Below are 18,577 nucleotides of genomic sequence, written 5' to 3'. Positions count from 1 at the left end.
CTTATCCAGACACAATTATAAAAAATAGAGTTAACCGAGCGTTTGCAATGTCAATACCTCTTAATTCAATCTGACTATAAATTTAATCGGTTCTTCGTTGACTGTTAACTTTATCTGAGGCATGTCTTGGGCAATAACGCAGTGCTTTCATAATTCAAATCAATTATTATGATAAAATTGTTTAAGCATAAATTAATAACTTACCTTATTTTATAATATTTTTATTAATATTAAATATTATGATAAAATTGTATATAAATTAATAAAAAGTAAATAGTTAATACCAAGTTTTTTAACGATTTTGCCTTCGAGATTATGTGTTAATTTCGCCTTTATTTCTAGCGTATAAACAAGCAAATATCCCTATTCTCTGGTGTATTCTAGAGGTTCGGGACAAACTTTAACGTCTCGATACCAGGTTCACGACGATTTGATTATACTCTATACTCTAGGCTAGGGCCTGTTTCACAATGAAACTTGTTGTCACTCACTGTGTGGTCGTTTATTTTCATAGAAATGACAGCTCTGCCAGTACCACCTAATTACGTGCAATATAATCTACGATTGGGGAAACTGCCTATTCAACTGTCTTCATCGCGCAACACCACTCGTAATGGCTGCGGCTACTTGAAATAATTTAATTTTTTATTGCCCTTAACTGAAGGGGATATACTTTAAACAATGATTTAAAAATATATATGTCAATGAGTTTAAAACAAGATAAGTTCCATATATCGTATATTATAATAATACATAGCTACATGGGTAATATTTTAATCATTTAACTGCTGTCTGCTGTGCCAGTACTTCAGAAGGTCAATTTATACCAAAGATGTTAAGTAAATAAAAGAGTATATGCGTACTTCAACTTTGTTTATTTGTTAATCAATCATTTATATTAAAAGTGAATGTTAGAATAGTTTGTAAAGAAAGCGAAACTTATTTACATGGAGGTTAGCAGATTTTCGGAACAGTTACAAAGTAGGGAACGCAAGGTCACTACTACAGCTATAGAGATCAATGAGAAAAGTGACTTAAGGTACCTACTAGTTGACGGCGTATAGGTCAAAGGGAAATATTTATATCATTAGTAGGTAAGGTAATAAGTTAGCAGGAAATTGTATTCATAAAATTAATAAACGAAATAAGTAGGTAGGTTCATAAAATTCAAACAAAATCAAAATGTAAACAAGAAAAAAAATAGTTTGTCTTTCTTAAAATTGCAGCAAACAAATTGATTATAATGTATAAGTACATGTATAAATAATAATAAATAATGTTTATGTTCTTTCCAACATAATCATGTTTCCGTTCTCTGGTGATTCTAAATAAATTCACCCTTTGACCTCTACGCTCTTCTTATGTGTAACACAAAATCTACTTAGGTTTTCTATTCAATACAGATCTAAATTCCATAGAAAAGTTCTCCAATAACAAGTCTAAGTCTTAATAATTAATTACTATGAAGGTGACTTAATATTATTTCGATTAATTATGGATTACTTACTGTTGTTGCCTTTGAAATATACAGGCTGAATATTTAAATTTTGAATTATGAGATCGGCAATAAGTTAACTAGGTTCATGGTAGGTAGCTCCGGATCAGAAGAAATCACTGAAGTAGTTACTTAGTAAGATTAACCTGAAAACATTATTTTCAAAAAGAAAATCTCTTTTTATCCAACTAATAGTAAGCACTTGTAGCGTTAACATGTAGGTCACACTATATACGTATAGTAAAGGTATAATATATAAAAGGTTCAAGAACTAAACTATGTACTTATAGGGTACCGCCAAAAATGGCGAACAAAAGACAGTTCTATAACTACTCAGGAAAAGCTGTTGTAGACGATACATTTTTATTCATGTTTGTCCTGTTTCAGATTACCTATTGCCGATCTCTCGGTTGATTATTATAATCCGATACTCGGTAGGATATTGTATCATAGATATATAGGTTTTCCAAAGCGATTATGAGTTTGTATTACTATGTGTGTAACAGGTATTATGGCGATGCCTTGGCCAATGTTGCCCCTGAGAAATGATATCGCTTTATTCATTCTTTCTTCGGTAAGGGATGAGTAACATACATGTAGTTCTATTGTTGCGTTAAATATAAGTCACCTTTACTATAACATAATTATCTTTGGTGAGAATCTATCGCTAAAACATTAATATAATGACTACAGGCATTATGATGCCAAATACTGAAGAACACTAACATCCAGATCGAAAAAATAGGTAGTTTTATGAAAATATATAATTATTATGTATATCATATAGGTATAAGTAGTTATAGATAGTACCTAACATCAAAGTGTAGGTGTACAACATGGTAAAATTAAATAGTTATAGACTAGGTACTTATATCTATAAATAGAGTACATAGTTATAGAGCTTAGAGTTTCGTAAATGTAAGTTTTAAACAGGCAAACCTGTGCTTAGACAAAGCGACAATGTAATAAAAATCAATGTTATACTATACTTAAATATAAAAGCTTTCCGTACATAACAGTACCTACATACATTATTCAAAGTCCGCTTCATAAAAAAGGAAATACAAATGCTTTTTAAGCTTTACAAATTTAACCAAATCGTGCGTAAAGGCAAGAACGCTTATTCCAAACTTTAGAAATAATGCACAGCCACCCATTCACCAAAAATCCAACCGGAAGATGGCGCCTTTCAACATGCTACAGTTAAATTGACATACCGTCCGAATAACAACCGCTTACCCTAGCCTAAACACTCGCCTAATCATTATACTTAGCCAATTTATGGTAGTTAGTGAAATCAAGAAAACTCAAACTGATATTCCTGATAAAATAAAAATTATATAAAGTGTTGGCTTAAGCATATTTTTAATGGGAAAATCCTTTGGGAAAATCCTTGAATCAAAAAACAGTTTAGGTATTAAAAGTTTATGTATTTCTGAACTTTAATTAAGTTATCAAATTTTGGTGTAGGATTAGTACCAATAAATGTACCTATATGTTTGAACTGGTATGCCCATGCAATAAAAAAAACGAAAAAAATATTAAAAAATACAGGGTGTTGCAAAGCCGAAAGGGGGTTACAAATAACATTTGTAGTGTCTGATGTGTAAAAAATAAGTTGCTATTCTTCAAATAACATGTAATAAAGTAATTAGGTAAGTACCTATAATAAATATTTTTTTTAATAAATGCCGCCAAAAGAGGGCCAACCAAGATCAAGCCTAAAATAAAAATTGAATATTATTATCTGACGACTTAACTCTAAAACGAAGAAAGAAGCCCGGAAGAACCTAGGATGAAACCATTCCGTGGTTCTATGATTTTGTAAACTTTTCCGAATACAGAGAAATTAAAAAAGAGCTATTAATTTGTTACCTACAAATAGGTACAATCAATTTAAAAACTTTATTTTTTCTTACATAGACCTACGTACAAATAGCCTTTACTTAGATAAATATCCAAAAAAGTTTTTTAGCAGTTAAATTAATTTTCATATTAATTTACCTAATGGTTGGTTTTAATATATTATATATCCATAGATATATAGCATATTGCATCCCACCATAAATGTTTCATAAGATCATATTAAGTTCTCGTTTGTAGTACAAACATGTCGTTTCAGTTATTAAAAAAAAACAATACCTATGTCTCACCTATGTGAAACATTTGAAATGAATGCATCCATTTAGGCGCAGTTAAATTTTATGCGAAGAAATGACTGCTGTGTTTAGGTTTCATCAATATTAAATGATCATCGCACTGAAATTTTACAAATCCTCAAAACTCTAACTTTAATTGTTAAATAGTGCAGTATTATTAATTAAAAATTAAATTATAATATTAACGTGGGGTCATAAAAACCCATAACTCATGCTAATTACGCCAAAAATTCATAATATTGTCTCAAAATGCTAAATTTCCTTCATGGGGCAACACTTAAAAATCTATTTTGTCCAACAATAACAGTAAATGATTAACATTTTTCTGATAAAGTAAATCATTCAAAAATATTCTTACTTATAATATTTTTTGGGAATTAAAGTAAGTTTATTTAATTAAGTAGTTAGATACTTAGATAGGTTTTTTGACATTGTATCTAGAAAATGCATAGGTTAGAAGGTAGGTAACATAATAATAAATATTCACGAGAATTTTCATTCACATTCATTGATTTTCTTCCCCAATTTAATTAGGTAAATATGCGGCTTTTTCACGGTCTTCTATGTCGTTACAATATAATTTTTTGCAGCTGTGTCTTATTTTTTGTTTTGAAGTAAATTTTGATCATTCCAAACTTAAATACTTTTTACGAATCAACATATTAACTAGTTACTTATTTTATCATACTTAATAGACATACAATACAAACATAATTATATATATCGATAAATATGCAAAAGCTGTATGATGCGTAACTACCAGTGCTGTATCCAAGTAATCTTGAAGAAGCGGCGCCTCAACGCCTATGTCTGTCAAAACGTAAACTTAGGTATTAAATTAATTTGCCAGAAGTAGCAGATTCCCCTACCATGATAACCAGTGTTCGCCAGAATTTACTGTACTGTTAAGCGAGGTTTAGACTAGCAATAAAAAATACTTGAAGTCGACGGGTGTAAACGTGTGTTATGCCAATTGCTAAGCATACCACAAAAGTGTCATTACAACACAGAAATCGATGTCTGCAATTTTTATTGCCAGTCAAAACCCACTTTAGAATTGAAGCCCTCAATAAAGGGTAGCGTTTTCATGGTACAGGGGAGAGAGTGAGCAAATCATAGGCGAAGAGCGTGTCTTAGTCCCCGCCTAGCGACAGGGCCTGCACGATGCGGGGGTCAGCCTTGCTCCCCTCACGGAACTCCTCCAGGGTCAGGCGGTCGTCGTGGTTCTTGTCCATCTGGTCGAAGATCTTGTCGACGCGCTTCTGCGGAGTGTTCTCGTCCTCTGGCTGCGGGGTTTGGCCCTGAAGAGGAGAGATTCGTGGATCAGGAGTGTTAGTCTATACTGAGGGAAAACGGCGGTATGCACTACTTGTCCTTCCTAGTTTATAGGATTCGACAAACTTTAAGGGTGGAACTTGACTCAACGGGCCATATACGAGTAGGGTGTTTTGTTTATACCTTGTTAGGCACCAATACATTATAGAGATAGATAGATAATAGATAATTCTTTATTGCACACAAACACAGAAATTACAATAGAATAAGCACAACATAGACGGTACAAATGGCGGCCTTATTACTAACAGTAATTTCTTCCAGAGATGTACTTAATAGAATTTTTTATGAGGAACTATACCTAAATAGTATACTTAGGCCCTGTTTCACAATGTCTGGTTAGTGGCTACCTGTGACATAAAATACATGCTGTCACTGTCTGTTATTGCTTTTTTGACAGTGACAGCATTTATTTTATCCGACAGGTAGTCACTAACCAGACATTGTGAAACAGGCCCTTAGTATATATTTATTCTGTCAACGTACCACCATTTGGTATATCGCGTCCACGATGTTATACATTTCGTCCCTGGTGATGTAGCCATCGTTGTCCACGTCATAGAGCCTGAATGCCCCTGAAATTAAGAAAAAAATAATAATTATGTTATTAGGTGGTTATTAGCCTATCTGCTTATACTTATTTCCTAACCAGTACACGTTTTTCCGTGCTACCTACTCCATTACATAGGTCCTATATGTTTTTTACTGATTTATTGGGAAAGTCTTCTAAAACGGGTGAAGTTATTAATAGTTTAATTAATTTTGAAACAACCAATTTATATGCTGATACGTGATACGAGTAAACTTTATTTAAATTGGGAGGGGACAACTACAAAGTCGTAACTTTCAGTGCCAGTTATTTACAAACAACAGATAAATTGGTCAGAAATGTATTTTTAAAGGTAGGTACATGACCAACGTACTGAGATGGAGTACAATTACTAATTCTGTCGGAACAAATAATCACAGTTTTTTTATTTAATTTTCTACTTTTATTTTGTTGTTTAGAATTCAATATCAAAAGTTGTGCAACTTACAGTGAAGCTTTTCATCCAAATTGCCACGTGACGTCACTGATAAGGCTCTAATAAACTCTTCAAACTCAATCGAACCATCCTGAAAAAAACATAAAATTTGATCAGATCAATCAGATACTTACTACATATACATACAGGATGGAATTTTATTATACGACCTAAAGGAGAAGTAGTTGGAAGTTGAAGGAAGTTTGGAATTTATAAAATATGTAAGTAATTAAGAAAGTGTTTTCTTTGAGTAGATTTTCTATCACACGTAGGTATTACTAGACACAGGTAAAATTATTTTAATACTTGGAAAAAATGTACGTTACAACGTATCTATACTACCTATATCAGCCTGCACAGAGTGATAAGTAACTTTTTCATATTTTCTACAGACAATTTTGAATCCATTTTATTCCAAACGCGAAGGTGGAATACACAAGGCGATCCCATAGGAGTTCCATCTTTCGCGCGCGGTGAAAAGGTTTCTCATGTCAAACATATTGCGTACCAAACCCAAAGGAAATAAAAATATAACTCAACCGACGATTTAAGCCAGTGTGAGCTATCATTTTCTCAAATTCTCCGAGTCATGTGAAACTCGTCTTTGACAAAAACGAGAGTACTTAGGTAGGTATATACAGGTGGTGTTGAGGACTCAAAGTCAAAGTGATAGCTTTTGATAAAAAGATAAGGATTTATCATGAGGCTATAGAGTCAAAAACTATAATATTCCAACATGAATAAAATGCCAACACAAATAAAAATAAAAATATATAAGTATATTAAAATTTACCATCACTGAGTACCTACTTAATTCCTTCGTCAGTCAAAACCTGTATTACATTCGAACAAAGATAGTTTTGGTTTGTTTCAGATGTTTTATTTTGATAAATACTCTATACTTAGGACATTTACTAATCATTATAATTTGTGTTCTGGTACTGACGTTGTACGTCTTTGTAAGTACTACATTAATTTATGGCTTCTAGGTTTAAAAAAACAAACTGTCGTCTTTTACTCGTTAAAAGTTATCGTGGTCGGCTTTTCGTTGACCAAATTTTCAGGAACTTGTTTATTTACCGAAGAGGTGTCACTGGACTGGAAGATATACAGGTGGTTGCAAAAAGGGTATACTAAGCCGAAACCAGAATGTACAGCATGTTATATCTAAGCCCGAATCTGAAATAAGAATTAAGTACAAAATTCGCGAAAAAAAAAGCATTCCATAGTAAAAAAGTCACGTGACCAACTAAGTTTCTATGGAAAATGATTTTTAAGTATATAACTTGCCTGTCTCTACCTCTAATTGAACAAAATAATTTAACTGCTTTCTGTCAGCTGAAATTTCATATTCATGAAGTCCTACGAATCTTATTTGAGCATGTAGTGTGAGAGAGTACAACTCGTGTCCGCGTGGTTCTATGTCCTCTAACAGTAACAGTGAATTATTATGTAGGGAAGTACTATTAATTAAGTACTATTATAAAAGTAAGTATACACATAGACCAGGTATATGTATGCATGTATATGTACATCGTGGTAACACGCAACATTCGATACAAACCTCGAAATCTCGAACAATATCGGTCTGATTGAATGGAATTCGTTACAGATGGTTATAGGTACTGAAAGAGTGAAAAAGTTAAATATGCGCAGTGATGTAACCAAGTCGCACCCTCCAGCCCCGAAACCTAAATCTTCACCGCTCTCCATACAAATCGAGTGTCGAGAACTCATGAATATGTAAATGTCTGCATTGAGGTCTGTGCCAATTCTACCTACTGCGTATTTTAGCATTATTCGGAATAAAAATCCGTGGAGCACCCATTAGTTGACCACAACGTGCATAATTAATGTACCTAGGAAGGTAGGCAATAATAAATGACTAGGTACATATAGGTATGAATATCTACACAAAATATTTGTAGAATCGTAAAATTACGTTAAGTACTACTCGTAAATCGTGAATATTAATACATTACCTGTACCTACTTAATTCTGATCCAAAATAAGTTTTTTTTTATAATCAAGGTTTTTTTTTGTTATTTTGTGATTGTGATAGTGAGAATAACTCTGAGCCATGGTCCTGAATAGACTAGGTATTAAAGCTCAGTATTTAAAGCTTAATAACTACAGTCTATTTACTACTATGTCCGTTTGAGAAATACAAATTAGAGTGATTTGTTTGCGTCACTAAATAAAAAGTATATAAGTACTTATGTATAATACAACAACCAACAACTGTTTAAATTGAGCAGAGAGTTAATTAAATAAATTTATATAAGTATACAATTAATTAAGTGCGCTTTTTAAAAGCTTTAATTTGAGTTTACTTTGAGCCCATAAACTCATTCTCTGATAAGTACTCTATTCTGTAAACATTATTTCGGTGATCTTATTAAGTATTACTTAACACTTATAATATATCAATCAGTAGCCGGTAGCCACAAACAGTTTTCATTTCACAATCACAGGTGGCAGTTTGACTAATGAAAACAAAATTAACTAATGCTTACTCCATAGGTATCGTAAAATATGAATTTTTACCTTTGATGGGCATTTGGAAACGTGACGTAATACTGTGATATATTAGATAGCCGTCGAATTTCTAAAAGTTTGTTTTTATCTAGGCCTAAATTGTGAAACAACACCTTTTTGGCAATCGTTTCAATATAAGAAAAAAAAAAACAGTTCAAACATACGTTCAATGAGGTAATTACTGTAATTTGGTATAGCAAATTTATCTAGAAACAATCATTATTATGTAGCTAAGTACCTGATCTAAGGCTGATGTTAAATACCTATTAATTAACTACCTACGGACATTTATATTTTTCTCATCCAGAAGTAGGGTTTTTTTAATGTTTGGAGCATAACTGTGATTCGAATTTGAACCGCGCCTTTAAATAAAATTACACTCACGATCAATGAAACTTACAAAATGTCGACACCAAATGACCCGAGACAAAGGGATTTCACGTACACAAGTGAGACCACACCGTGACTGTGGATGGTTCGCCGAGATCGCGAGAAGTCTAGCTCTACGAACCTCTCGCCGAGACTTATCAGCGTGATTCTATATAGAATATATATAAACACTCACACCTTGTACTATAATGTACTCCCTTGCGGGGTAGGCAGAGGTGGTGCATTGCTGCACCCACTTTTCGCCAGTGTTTATGTTAGTTCCAATGTAATAGGGGGCGGGCCTATTGCCATTTTACGGGCACATCCAAGACCCGAGAACAAATATCTGTGTTTTAACAAATATCTGGCCCGGCCGGGAATCGAACCCGGGACCTTCGGCACAAGAGTCAGCGTTGCTAACCGCTGCGCCATCCGGTCGTATATCTGTCGCAGGCATTTTGTAAGATCTCGCCGGTTACATACGGCGTCGTCAGTTTACAAATTAACGCTCGCTGTTTTGTAATTTGCCGAAGGCATGTCCATCCCGTCGTCCGGGCGTGATTCTGGATCAGGTATAAAGGTGTACTCACATTATTCTCGTCGAAGACACGGAACACGAGCGAGGCAAACTTGCTGGGATCTCCTTGCGGGAAGAACTGCTTGTAGATCTTGATGAAGCCCTGGAAACATACCACGTTGTTCGTTAGGTAGGCCCTACATATTTATTGACTGTGAATTATTATGTCTAGGTACTTAAATACAGTTAAATCTTTGTTAAATCAAATAGTAAAACAATATACCTTACAAAAGTTAACTGGTCGTAATGTCTTTATGACATTATTATGAGCGTCGAAAAGACAATACATAAAAAACACAGGTGAAAGAAGTTGTAAAATCAAAATCAAAAAAAAAAATCAAAAATATTTATTTAAACACTATGAATTTAAATGAGTAAGTACAATATTATGAAATTAAATTGGAAGTGTGTGAGTTAGTAAATTTACGAGTTTTGGTGGCTTCCACACTAGGCTCGGCCTGTGTCGTGGATGCCGGTGTACCGGTTATAAAAGGTATAATATTAACAAAGAAGGTAGGTAGCACTTACAGTAAAAACAAATGTAAACAATGTTTAAATTACTAAGACTAATCATAGGAACATTTTTCGTTGACTTATATTCATTAGTAACAAAATAAAATAAAATTAAATTAAAATTAAAATAACTTCTAAACAAAAAATTAACCATTTTGGTATTTAAAAACAAAGAAACATGCATTCTTATTTATAAATATAAATCGACTGAGTAATAAAATATGTATTGTTGGGTATGGAGTAATGTAGTTAACCAAACATTTTATGGAATATATCTAAACTAAAATATAGATAATAATAATAATAAATAAAAGTATATGTATTTATATATATATATATATTTATAGATAGATCAGTATAAATAATAATAATACATATTAATAATACTTATGCTTAAGTAGAAGAATCAATGTAAGTAAGTGTCTGTATATTAATAATGATATACTTAGGTATATTAATTTAGTGCAGGAAGTAAATTTTAAGGGCAGCAGCGGTAAGTTAATGATTAAATTATTTCCTTATTAATAATAGTTCTTCAGTCTCAAAATAATTAAGATGGTGAAGCCATTTCAAAACTACTTTTTGTGCGGCTTTAGTAGTTAGCTCTTTAATGTTACACGATTTAGCGAGTTTGTTGTAGATATGGGGGTGAAGGAAGGGCGGGAATCTTTGGGCAAATGTGGTATTGGCGGGCACTGTGTCTATTCTAAATATTCTTTGTTTTAGTAGCTGGCTGTAATTACTGGAGTTTAGTGTCTTGCGGTGCTGAAGAAGGACGACTCTAATTATAAATAATTTCCGTATACTCAGTATGTTGTATTCTTTATATAAGGTAGTGGTTGGATATCTTCTAGGTTTTTTGTACATAACTTTTATGATCGATCTCTGAGCTCTTTCTAGAGTGATCATATTACTTTTACAGGAACCACCCCAGCAAGATATGCAATAACTGAGGACCGATTCACACAAGGCTACATACACCAGTCGGAGTGTATCTTTGTTAGCGCCATTGCGCAGAAGTTTCATAATATTTATGAGTTTTCTGGCCCTGGTGGATAATGCATCAATATGTTTATTAAAGTTTAGCTTTTCGTCTAAGATTACGCCGAGATATTTAATTGCGTCTACTCGAAGGATGCTATCGCAGAAGCAGGAGTCAGACAGACGATTGCATGTGTGTATTTTTAACGGTACAGATATTTTGGGCTGTGAGGCAGTTGTCTTGTGGAAACAAATGTACTTAGTTTTCGTTGTGTTCAAGGTCAGTAAATTTCTTGATAGGTACTTTGCTATGTTGGAAAGGCCTTCCACAGCATTTGATTCTGCAGAACTCCAAGAGTTTCCAGAAAATAGAATCGCCGTATCATCGGCATAGCAAACTACTTCTGCATTAAGGGTGGATGGAAGAGAAGAGTGTATATCATTGATGTAAAGAAGAAATAGAATTGGACCCAGTATGCTACCTTGCGGTACTCCATATTTTATCGGCATGAGATCACTACAATTGCTTCCTACTTTTACTAGCTGTTGCCTGTTTGTAAGGTAACTTCTGAACCAATCTAGAGTTATGCCTCTGACCCCAATGTTTTCGAGTTTTTGTAGGAGAATAGGGACCGACACTGTATCAAATGCCTTCGCTAGATCTAGGAAGGCACCAATGCAGCATTCGTTTTTGTCAAGCTTGGATGAAATAGAATTAAGAATTGTGTGTACAGCATCTTCAGTACATTTCCCTTGCCTAAACCCGAACTGAGTAGGTGAAAGGATATTGTTAGTCTCGAGAAAATTTACAAGCCTTTTACTGACAATCTTTTCTAGAAGTTTGGAGAGAGTGGCAAGTAAGGAGATAGGTCTGTAGTTACAGTGATTGTTTTTTTCGCCTCCTTTATGAACAGGTGTAACAGATGCAGTTTTCCACACAGATGGAAAGACTCCGTTCAAAAGACTGAGATTAAATATATGAGTAATGGGTTCTATGATCGTATGTATAATATGTTTGAGTAAAAGGTTTTGTATTCCGTCAATTCCAGGAGCGCTATCATTTTTTAACTGTCGAATTAAATCAATTATTTCAGTCTTATCCGTGGGGTTCATAAAAAATGAGGAAGCTGGGGAAGAATTAGACTTTGACAAGTAGGCAAGATTTGTTTCAGTTTGACCAGTTTCTGTAAGTATTTTATTAGCTAGATCATTTCCTATTGTTGTGAAATACGTATTGCACTCATTTAGAGATTCTTTTGGTGTATCTTTGTTATTTAATAGTGTAATTGAAGCATTTGTTTTAGTGTTTGATATTTCACAGATATTTTTTATGACGCTCCATAATTTTTTTGTATCATTTTTGCTGTCAGTAAGGAGTTTGTTTTCATAATCGGATTTAATTTTGTGGAGGAGATTGTTGCAAAAGTTTTTATACCTATTGTAAATAAGCCGGGCGCTAGGATCTTTAGGATGTTTTCTGCATTTTAAATGTAATTTGTCCCTATGTCTTGTACATCTAAGTATACCCGGGGTGATCCATGGTTTTTTAATGTGTTTAGATCTTGAGACATTTATTTCACAAGTATGTTTTTCGATTGTAGCATTAAGGTGAGATGTAAACGCCTGAGAAGCTTCCTCGACATCGTTATTACAGGTGATGTGGGACCAATCATATCTTTCCAATTCAGCTGCAACAGCTGAAAAATCTGTTTTACGTTGCTGTGTTGATGAATAAGAATGGCCATTTTCACATTGAAGTTTAAAACCGACAATTGGTATGTCGTGATCCGTTACTGAAGTTTTACATACAACAGCTTTCGATTCACACTTGGTTCTAACTAGGATGTGGTCAATACAAGAGTTTTCTCTTGTCGGTATAGTTATAGCTGGTACTAGACCATGTTCTGACATAAGGCATAAATAATCTGACTTCCGGTTATCATTTGATCCTGTTAAAATATTTATATTTATATCACCAGCCAATATTAATTCTTTGCTGCTTTTAAGCGTATCGAGAAGATTATCTAAGGATTCCATGTATTTATCTATATTTATTATAGAAGGAGATCGGTATAAGGCAATGATGTGAAAGTTATTTGAAAGTTTAATTAAAAGACAATTTGCATCATTAAATATAGGTTCGGTAATTGTGGCATTCCACTTTTCTTTAAAGTATACTATTATACCACCATTTTGGTTGCTAAATGTCTTAGTGTTAAAGTGCGAATAACCTTTTATGTTTTTAATAATTGGATTATGCCCGAGGCGACATTCAGTTAAAATTATTATATCGAAAGGTGTATCAAGACGGTGCAGAAGAACAAGGAAGCTATCAAAATTTTTACTGTGACTTCTTATATTAAATGTAAGAATTTTAAAATTATAATCATTATTAATAAATTGTTTACAATTTTCAGCCGAATCTAATGCGTGACAAGGAATAACCAAGGAGTTATCAATATCATCAGCTATATTCATGGTGGCCATCTGTATTGGTTCATTCGTTTATAGATTTTGGAAAAATTTGTATCACGCACAAAATATCGACAATTTGACACTAGGAAATATTGAATGGTGAAGAAACTTACATACATGTTTATAGCATAAGATATATAGTACATAAAAAATATTCTGTTGCATACATAATATATATAGATAATAAAATAATGTGCGATGTATAGATTGAGTGGCTCAACAGCATAATAGATTGGGTTTGTATGTCGAGCATAATTACAGCTAGTAGCTTCACATCTTACTCCATGTTTTTCGTGGCAAATTATGAACAATTCAAATTGGTTAGACCAGATGACATAGCAGGCGTTCAATGGTTTTTGGTTAGGAACAGAAGATAGAGTAACAATATTAAAATTACAAAGTTTACAACGTATCATAAAAATTTGGAAAATAATAACAATTATTACATGTATTGCCATGAATGATGTACAATAATTATTGAGATGGCCCGTCTTTAGGGGCTGGCCCAACGAGAGAGTCGAGTTCGTGGTAATTACGGATCGCTTTTGGGTTTTTCTGTTCTTCTTTTCTAACGTAGATAACTCCATTTCTAACCCAGTAGAATTTGTATCCGTAACTTTTGGCTCTGTTCCTAGTGTCCCGAAAAAGCTTTCGGTTGTGTTTTGTGAGCCTTTCATTGAAGTATACTGTACGCGGTTTTCCACTTAGTTCTACATCTTTAGTGGTTAAGTTTTTCCGCACTCGAGCAGCCTGTATCAGTTGGTTGCGCTTGGCGCTCCGCAGCAGGCGCACGACGACGGGGCGCGGCTCCGCGTCCGGCTGCGTCGGCCGCGGCCCGACGCGCGAGGCGCCGTCGATGTCGGAGACGGAGAGTTCGACGCCCAGTTTCTGCGCCGACAGTAGAGTGATGTGGACTAGGTTTTCGTTGCTCGTCTCAGTCAGCCCTGATATTTCTAGTTCATTACGGAGGTAGAATTGCTCTTGGTTGTTAAGTTGGTCCTGCAGCATAGTTATCGTGCCGTTCAACTCAAGCATCTCACTGTCCTGCTTTTTAACTAAGGTAGCGCAGTTGGTTAGTTCTCCGCATTTTGTTTCCAGGTCTAATATTCTCTTTTCCCACGAAGCGACAGACTTCGTAAGGGTCGCCAGCTGATCCGAGACTGAGGTTTTAAAATTATCAAACTTGTCGTTTAGTAGGGCGAAGTGTTTATCCATGTACGCCATTATTCCCACTGTATCAATTTTACCTGAAGAAGCCTCTTCATTGGAGTTGGGTGATTTGGAGCTGCTTATGGTTGCTTTAGGCTGTTTGCAGGATGCGCATTTCCATTTGGATTTATGTATGGCTCGCATCTTTTTGTACTCCGGCTCAGTTAGGTCAACGCAAAAGAAGTGTAAGATTACGAGACATGATGCGCATTTCAGAAATTGTTCTGGTGTACACACCTTTGAACACTTAGCACACTCCATTTTCGTCTATTTAAAAACCCGTGGTGCCCTCTATTGCAGAAAAAATGAATCTTGAAGCGGTCGATGACAGAAAGCTTATTAGCGCCCTCTTTTAGAATTTGACAGAACTACGACGTAGAAAGAAGTTTCCAGTTTGGCCACCAGGTATGGCTCTGGCTAGTATCGGGATATCGTTATAATTTAAATTTGAAAACAGACGCTGATAAAAGTATATTCTTAACTTGTATCGCTTCGCCACAATGTTGTAATGTTTTGAGTGAACTATGATATCACACTAATGAATGCAGATTATTTCACTTTCGACACAGTTCACTTTGTATTTATATTTTCCGTAAAAGTTAGTTTCATAAAAGTTTTGTATTTTCACTGTTTTGGTCAAAGTACTTACAGTTTTTGTTAGATAACACTTTCCGAGTGGAGTTGGATCACACTGATTACAAAAACACTAAAATATTCTACTCATGAGCACTTTTAATAATATTTAAACATTTTTAAATCACGCGCGTAAATATTCGATGTTTACGATGAGAGCGCCACCTACCTACGTCAAATATTTTCGCAGATCTGATTAGTGAGATAAATGTGCTTCTTTCAGTGAAGTTTATTCTGTTGGAGGCTCGCTCCGCTCATCGCGGCTATAAACAAGGTAACCTGGTGAAATATTGAGAGATTTTAATAATAAATTGCCTTTACCTGCTCAGTCAGCAACCCGTTTGGACAATCTTTCAGAAAGCCCTTGTGCCTGTAATAAAATGTTTATAGTTTAGGCGCATAGCTCGTTTATTTAATACTTCTGGGCAAACTATAGGAAATAAGACTTATTATGTTTTCAAGATGAGTATAGTTGAATCATCCACTTGTTCGGGAGGTAATTAAGTAGTCATTAGAGCTATACAGAATCACCGTGTAATTCTATTTTACACATTACACATGTTTCTGACACGATGCAATACTTAAATAACTTTGTTATAGAAGACTATAATCTGCACATAAAAAGTCTGTACCTATCTATAGTTTCATAAATATTTACAAGGAATATTAATAATTAATGAGGTACAGACTACAGACACTGCCTGTGTGGGGCGGCTACTTATGTAGAAACGATTGTACTCACCAAAGCCGAATCTCCTTCTCCGTAACTGAAACAATAAAAAAAAACTATGTAAAACAATAATCAGGTTTACAATTTACAGGCATTGTCGATGTTATTAAAACGTTTAACACTGATTGAGGGTTCAAAGCATTTATTGACACCCGTCCTCGTTGTTATAATGGTTCAAAGTGATGTAAGTTATAAATTACCTGTCAAAATACATGCAAAATATCTGCGTTTGATGTATAAGTTATTGTTATAAGGACATTCAAAAGCCGAATTTAATCAATAATAACGTCGACATTTAACTTACACCTATTTAACCATTTGTGTAAAAAACAGTTTTTTAAACATTTCATAGAGTAGCTTTGGGATCGTCAATGACGTAAAATTATAATAATCAGGCAATATTTTGACCTTTTTCATCCGGTAACTGGTAAGCAGTTATAAAATTTAAAAGATAGTAACTTTTCATTTATAAGTCTAACTTGTATCAATTTAATGGTAGATAAGGTATAGTTATTGAGATTGATATTAGGTATATTATTATTATTTATTTTTTTGCACAAAATAAATTGGTACAGAGGCGAACTTAATGCTAGTAGCATTTTATACCAGTTAACCTTTGGTGATGTTGAAAAAGTGATTGGTAGTGCTTAAGGCTTTGACGATACTATTATTTTATTAATATTGTTATTTTTTGAACTCAGTAATTACCCGAGTAGGTATTTGTTTCTTTGCTTTATATACTTACAACTTACTTTATAACATGTTATTATGTAAAACTTGCTTAGTAATATAATATGTTGTCGTTAAACGTAACGATAATCCTTAAATGGAATATGTTAAGTTAAATTATGTTGGTTTATAAGTAATAATGTTGAGCTGTGGATTACTGTAAATAAATAAATAAATAAATACCTACCTTTGTAGGAATAAAACTAGATCATTTCAAAAACTGTAAAAGTACGAGTACATCAGGCGGCTAAAATTATCATCTTCCAAGGAAGTTGTCCTACTTTGCTGCGGCGACCCTCGTCGAAGTTGACAAAGGCTGAGCCACCTAATATAGCTTAATGCCTTCTCCAAAGTGCCTGCAGACGACACAGGGACACCTGCTCCTTGTATATAATTCAGCAGGGTTACTTTAGCTTCACAGAAAAACGAACCGTAACCTGTAATAATCGGTACGTTAAATGCAACGAAATAGAGTTGTGGTTAGCGCAACAACGCTCCGAAACTTTGTCTTTCGTAAGCTAGAGTGATTGTGAGTGATCGGCCGCATCCGCGGTGGGGCACAGGGAGTGCCCCTGTGTTACGACTTTACAACGTTTTAAACCGATTTTTTGTAAAAAAGAGGTTATCTGTGTATGATACAGGGTATACATAGATGTATTAAACGGTAATTTTATCATTTTTATCGTGATTAATCTTATCTTTGTTCTTAATTTAGCCGAAATTAATAGGCAAGACATATTTAAATTTTCTCGGTAGATATGAAAAACAAATATAATTACTTAGCGTGTTTCTTGAAGTAATTTTTGGCTATGCACTAGAGCATTTAGGTACGCTGTTTACTTACCCTTTCATTGATTTCTTTCTGCCTGAATACGTCCCTAGTTCTGAAGAGATCGTGGTTTATGGTGCGTAAAATTATGATCTTTTTGCGACGACGCTCGTGAGACGTGTTTTACGTATCGGTTTTATATTTGAATGCGTATGGCTGAAGTTTACAGGTTATGAGTTATTGATTAGTTTGCCAGCTGGGTAGCAGGTTTTTTGGTAAATATTTAAGTCCTAATCATATATAGGTAAGTACTTTAAAAAAGAGGCCAGCGGTTGAGGGGTTGTCATAAGCATAACTTATAACGGTTATAAAGGTGTATGTATACTTACTTAACTCTACAGTTGTTATACATATTTAGGGGATGACCGTAGGTATTGATGTCTTCTGTACCTTTCGAAGAGACGGCTTAACAATCACACAAAGAGCCTCTGCCTAGAAAAACTTACTGTTTTTGTCAATAGTTCGTGACAAACAAGTAATAACAATAAATTGACTTCCATGAATGTTTGAGCCGGATGTGATTACAATTTCTAATATTATCTAAGGTATGCTGCCAGAGAATATGTCATCTCTTTTTAATTAGATCAGAATAAGATAATGTCATTTATCCCTCATCCGTTACATCAGAAGATCATGTCACGTCGTCGCTTTGTATAATTTTGTCTAGATACCTACATTTTGGGGAAATTAACATACCTACTATTACATCCAATACATCTATACACGAAGCTTTAATAAACGGCAAAAGCAAATCAAAATTACATGGTTGAAATTGGCCGTAAATGCAAGTTGCACAACCGAACATTTTGTCATTTAGTTGAAACAGCGCATGTCCCTCAGGAGCTCTGTGTTAATTTAACAGATATCAAGCTTTGTAGTTCTGTACTCTGTACTGTATTTATAAATAATATTTATATGCACTGTATTGTATTTTTAAAACCAAACTTTACAAAGCTCCAATGAAGGCATTTGACGGTTTC

General features: G+C 34.1%; 1 protein-coding gene across 2 annotated transcripts in view; it reads right to left on the bottom strand.

Moving 5' to 3' along the window:
- Positions 1-4,057: 4,057 nt before the first annotated feature.
- LOC105380494 (frequenin-1) overlaps positions 4,058-18,577 on the bottom strand; it is a 122,297-nt gene continuing 107,777 nt past the window's right edge. For both annotated transcript variants that reach the window (XM_048632680.1, XM_048632679.1), the window contains 6 exons: positions 16,052-16,076; positions 15,631-15,679; positions 9,512-9,601; positions 6,027-6,105; positions 5,476-5,564; positions 4,058-4,955 (listed from right to left, as the gene is read on the bottom strand). In XM_048632680.1, coding sequence (XP_048488637.1) covers positions 4,788-4,955; positions 5,476-5,564; positions 6,027-6,105; positions 9,512-9,601; positions 15,631-15,679; positions 16,052-16,076 — 500 coding nt within the window. In that variant the 3' untranslated portion in view covers positions 4,058-4,787. The remainder of the gene's footprint in view (positions 4,956-5,475; positions 5,565-6,026; positions 6,106-9,511; positions 9,602-15,630; positions 15,680-16,051; positions 16,077-18,577) is intronic.

Source organism: Plutella xylostella, chromosome Z, assembly GCF_932276165.1.
Source record: "Plutella xylostella chromosome Z, ilPluXylo3.1, whole genome shotgun sequence".
NCBI lineage: Eukaryota > Metazoa > Arthropoda > Insecta > Lepidoptera > Plutellidae > Plutella > Plutella xylostella.
This window is presented reverse-complemented; position numbering and strand designations above follow the sequence as displayed.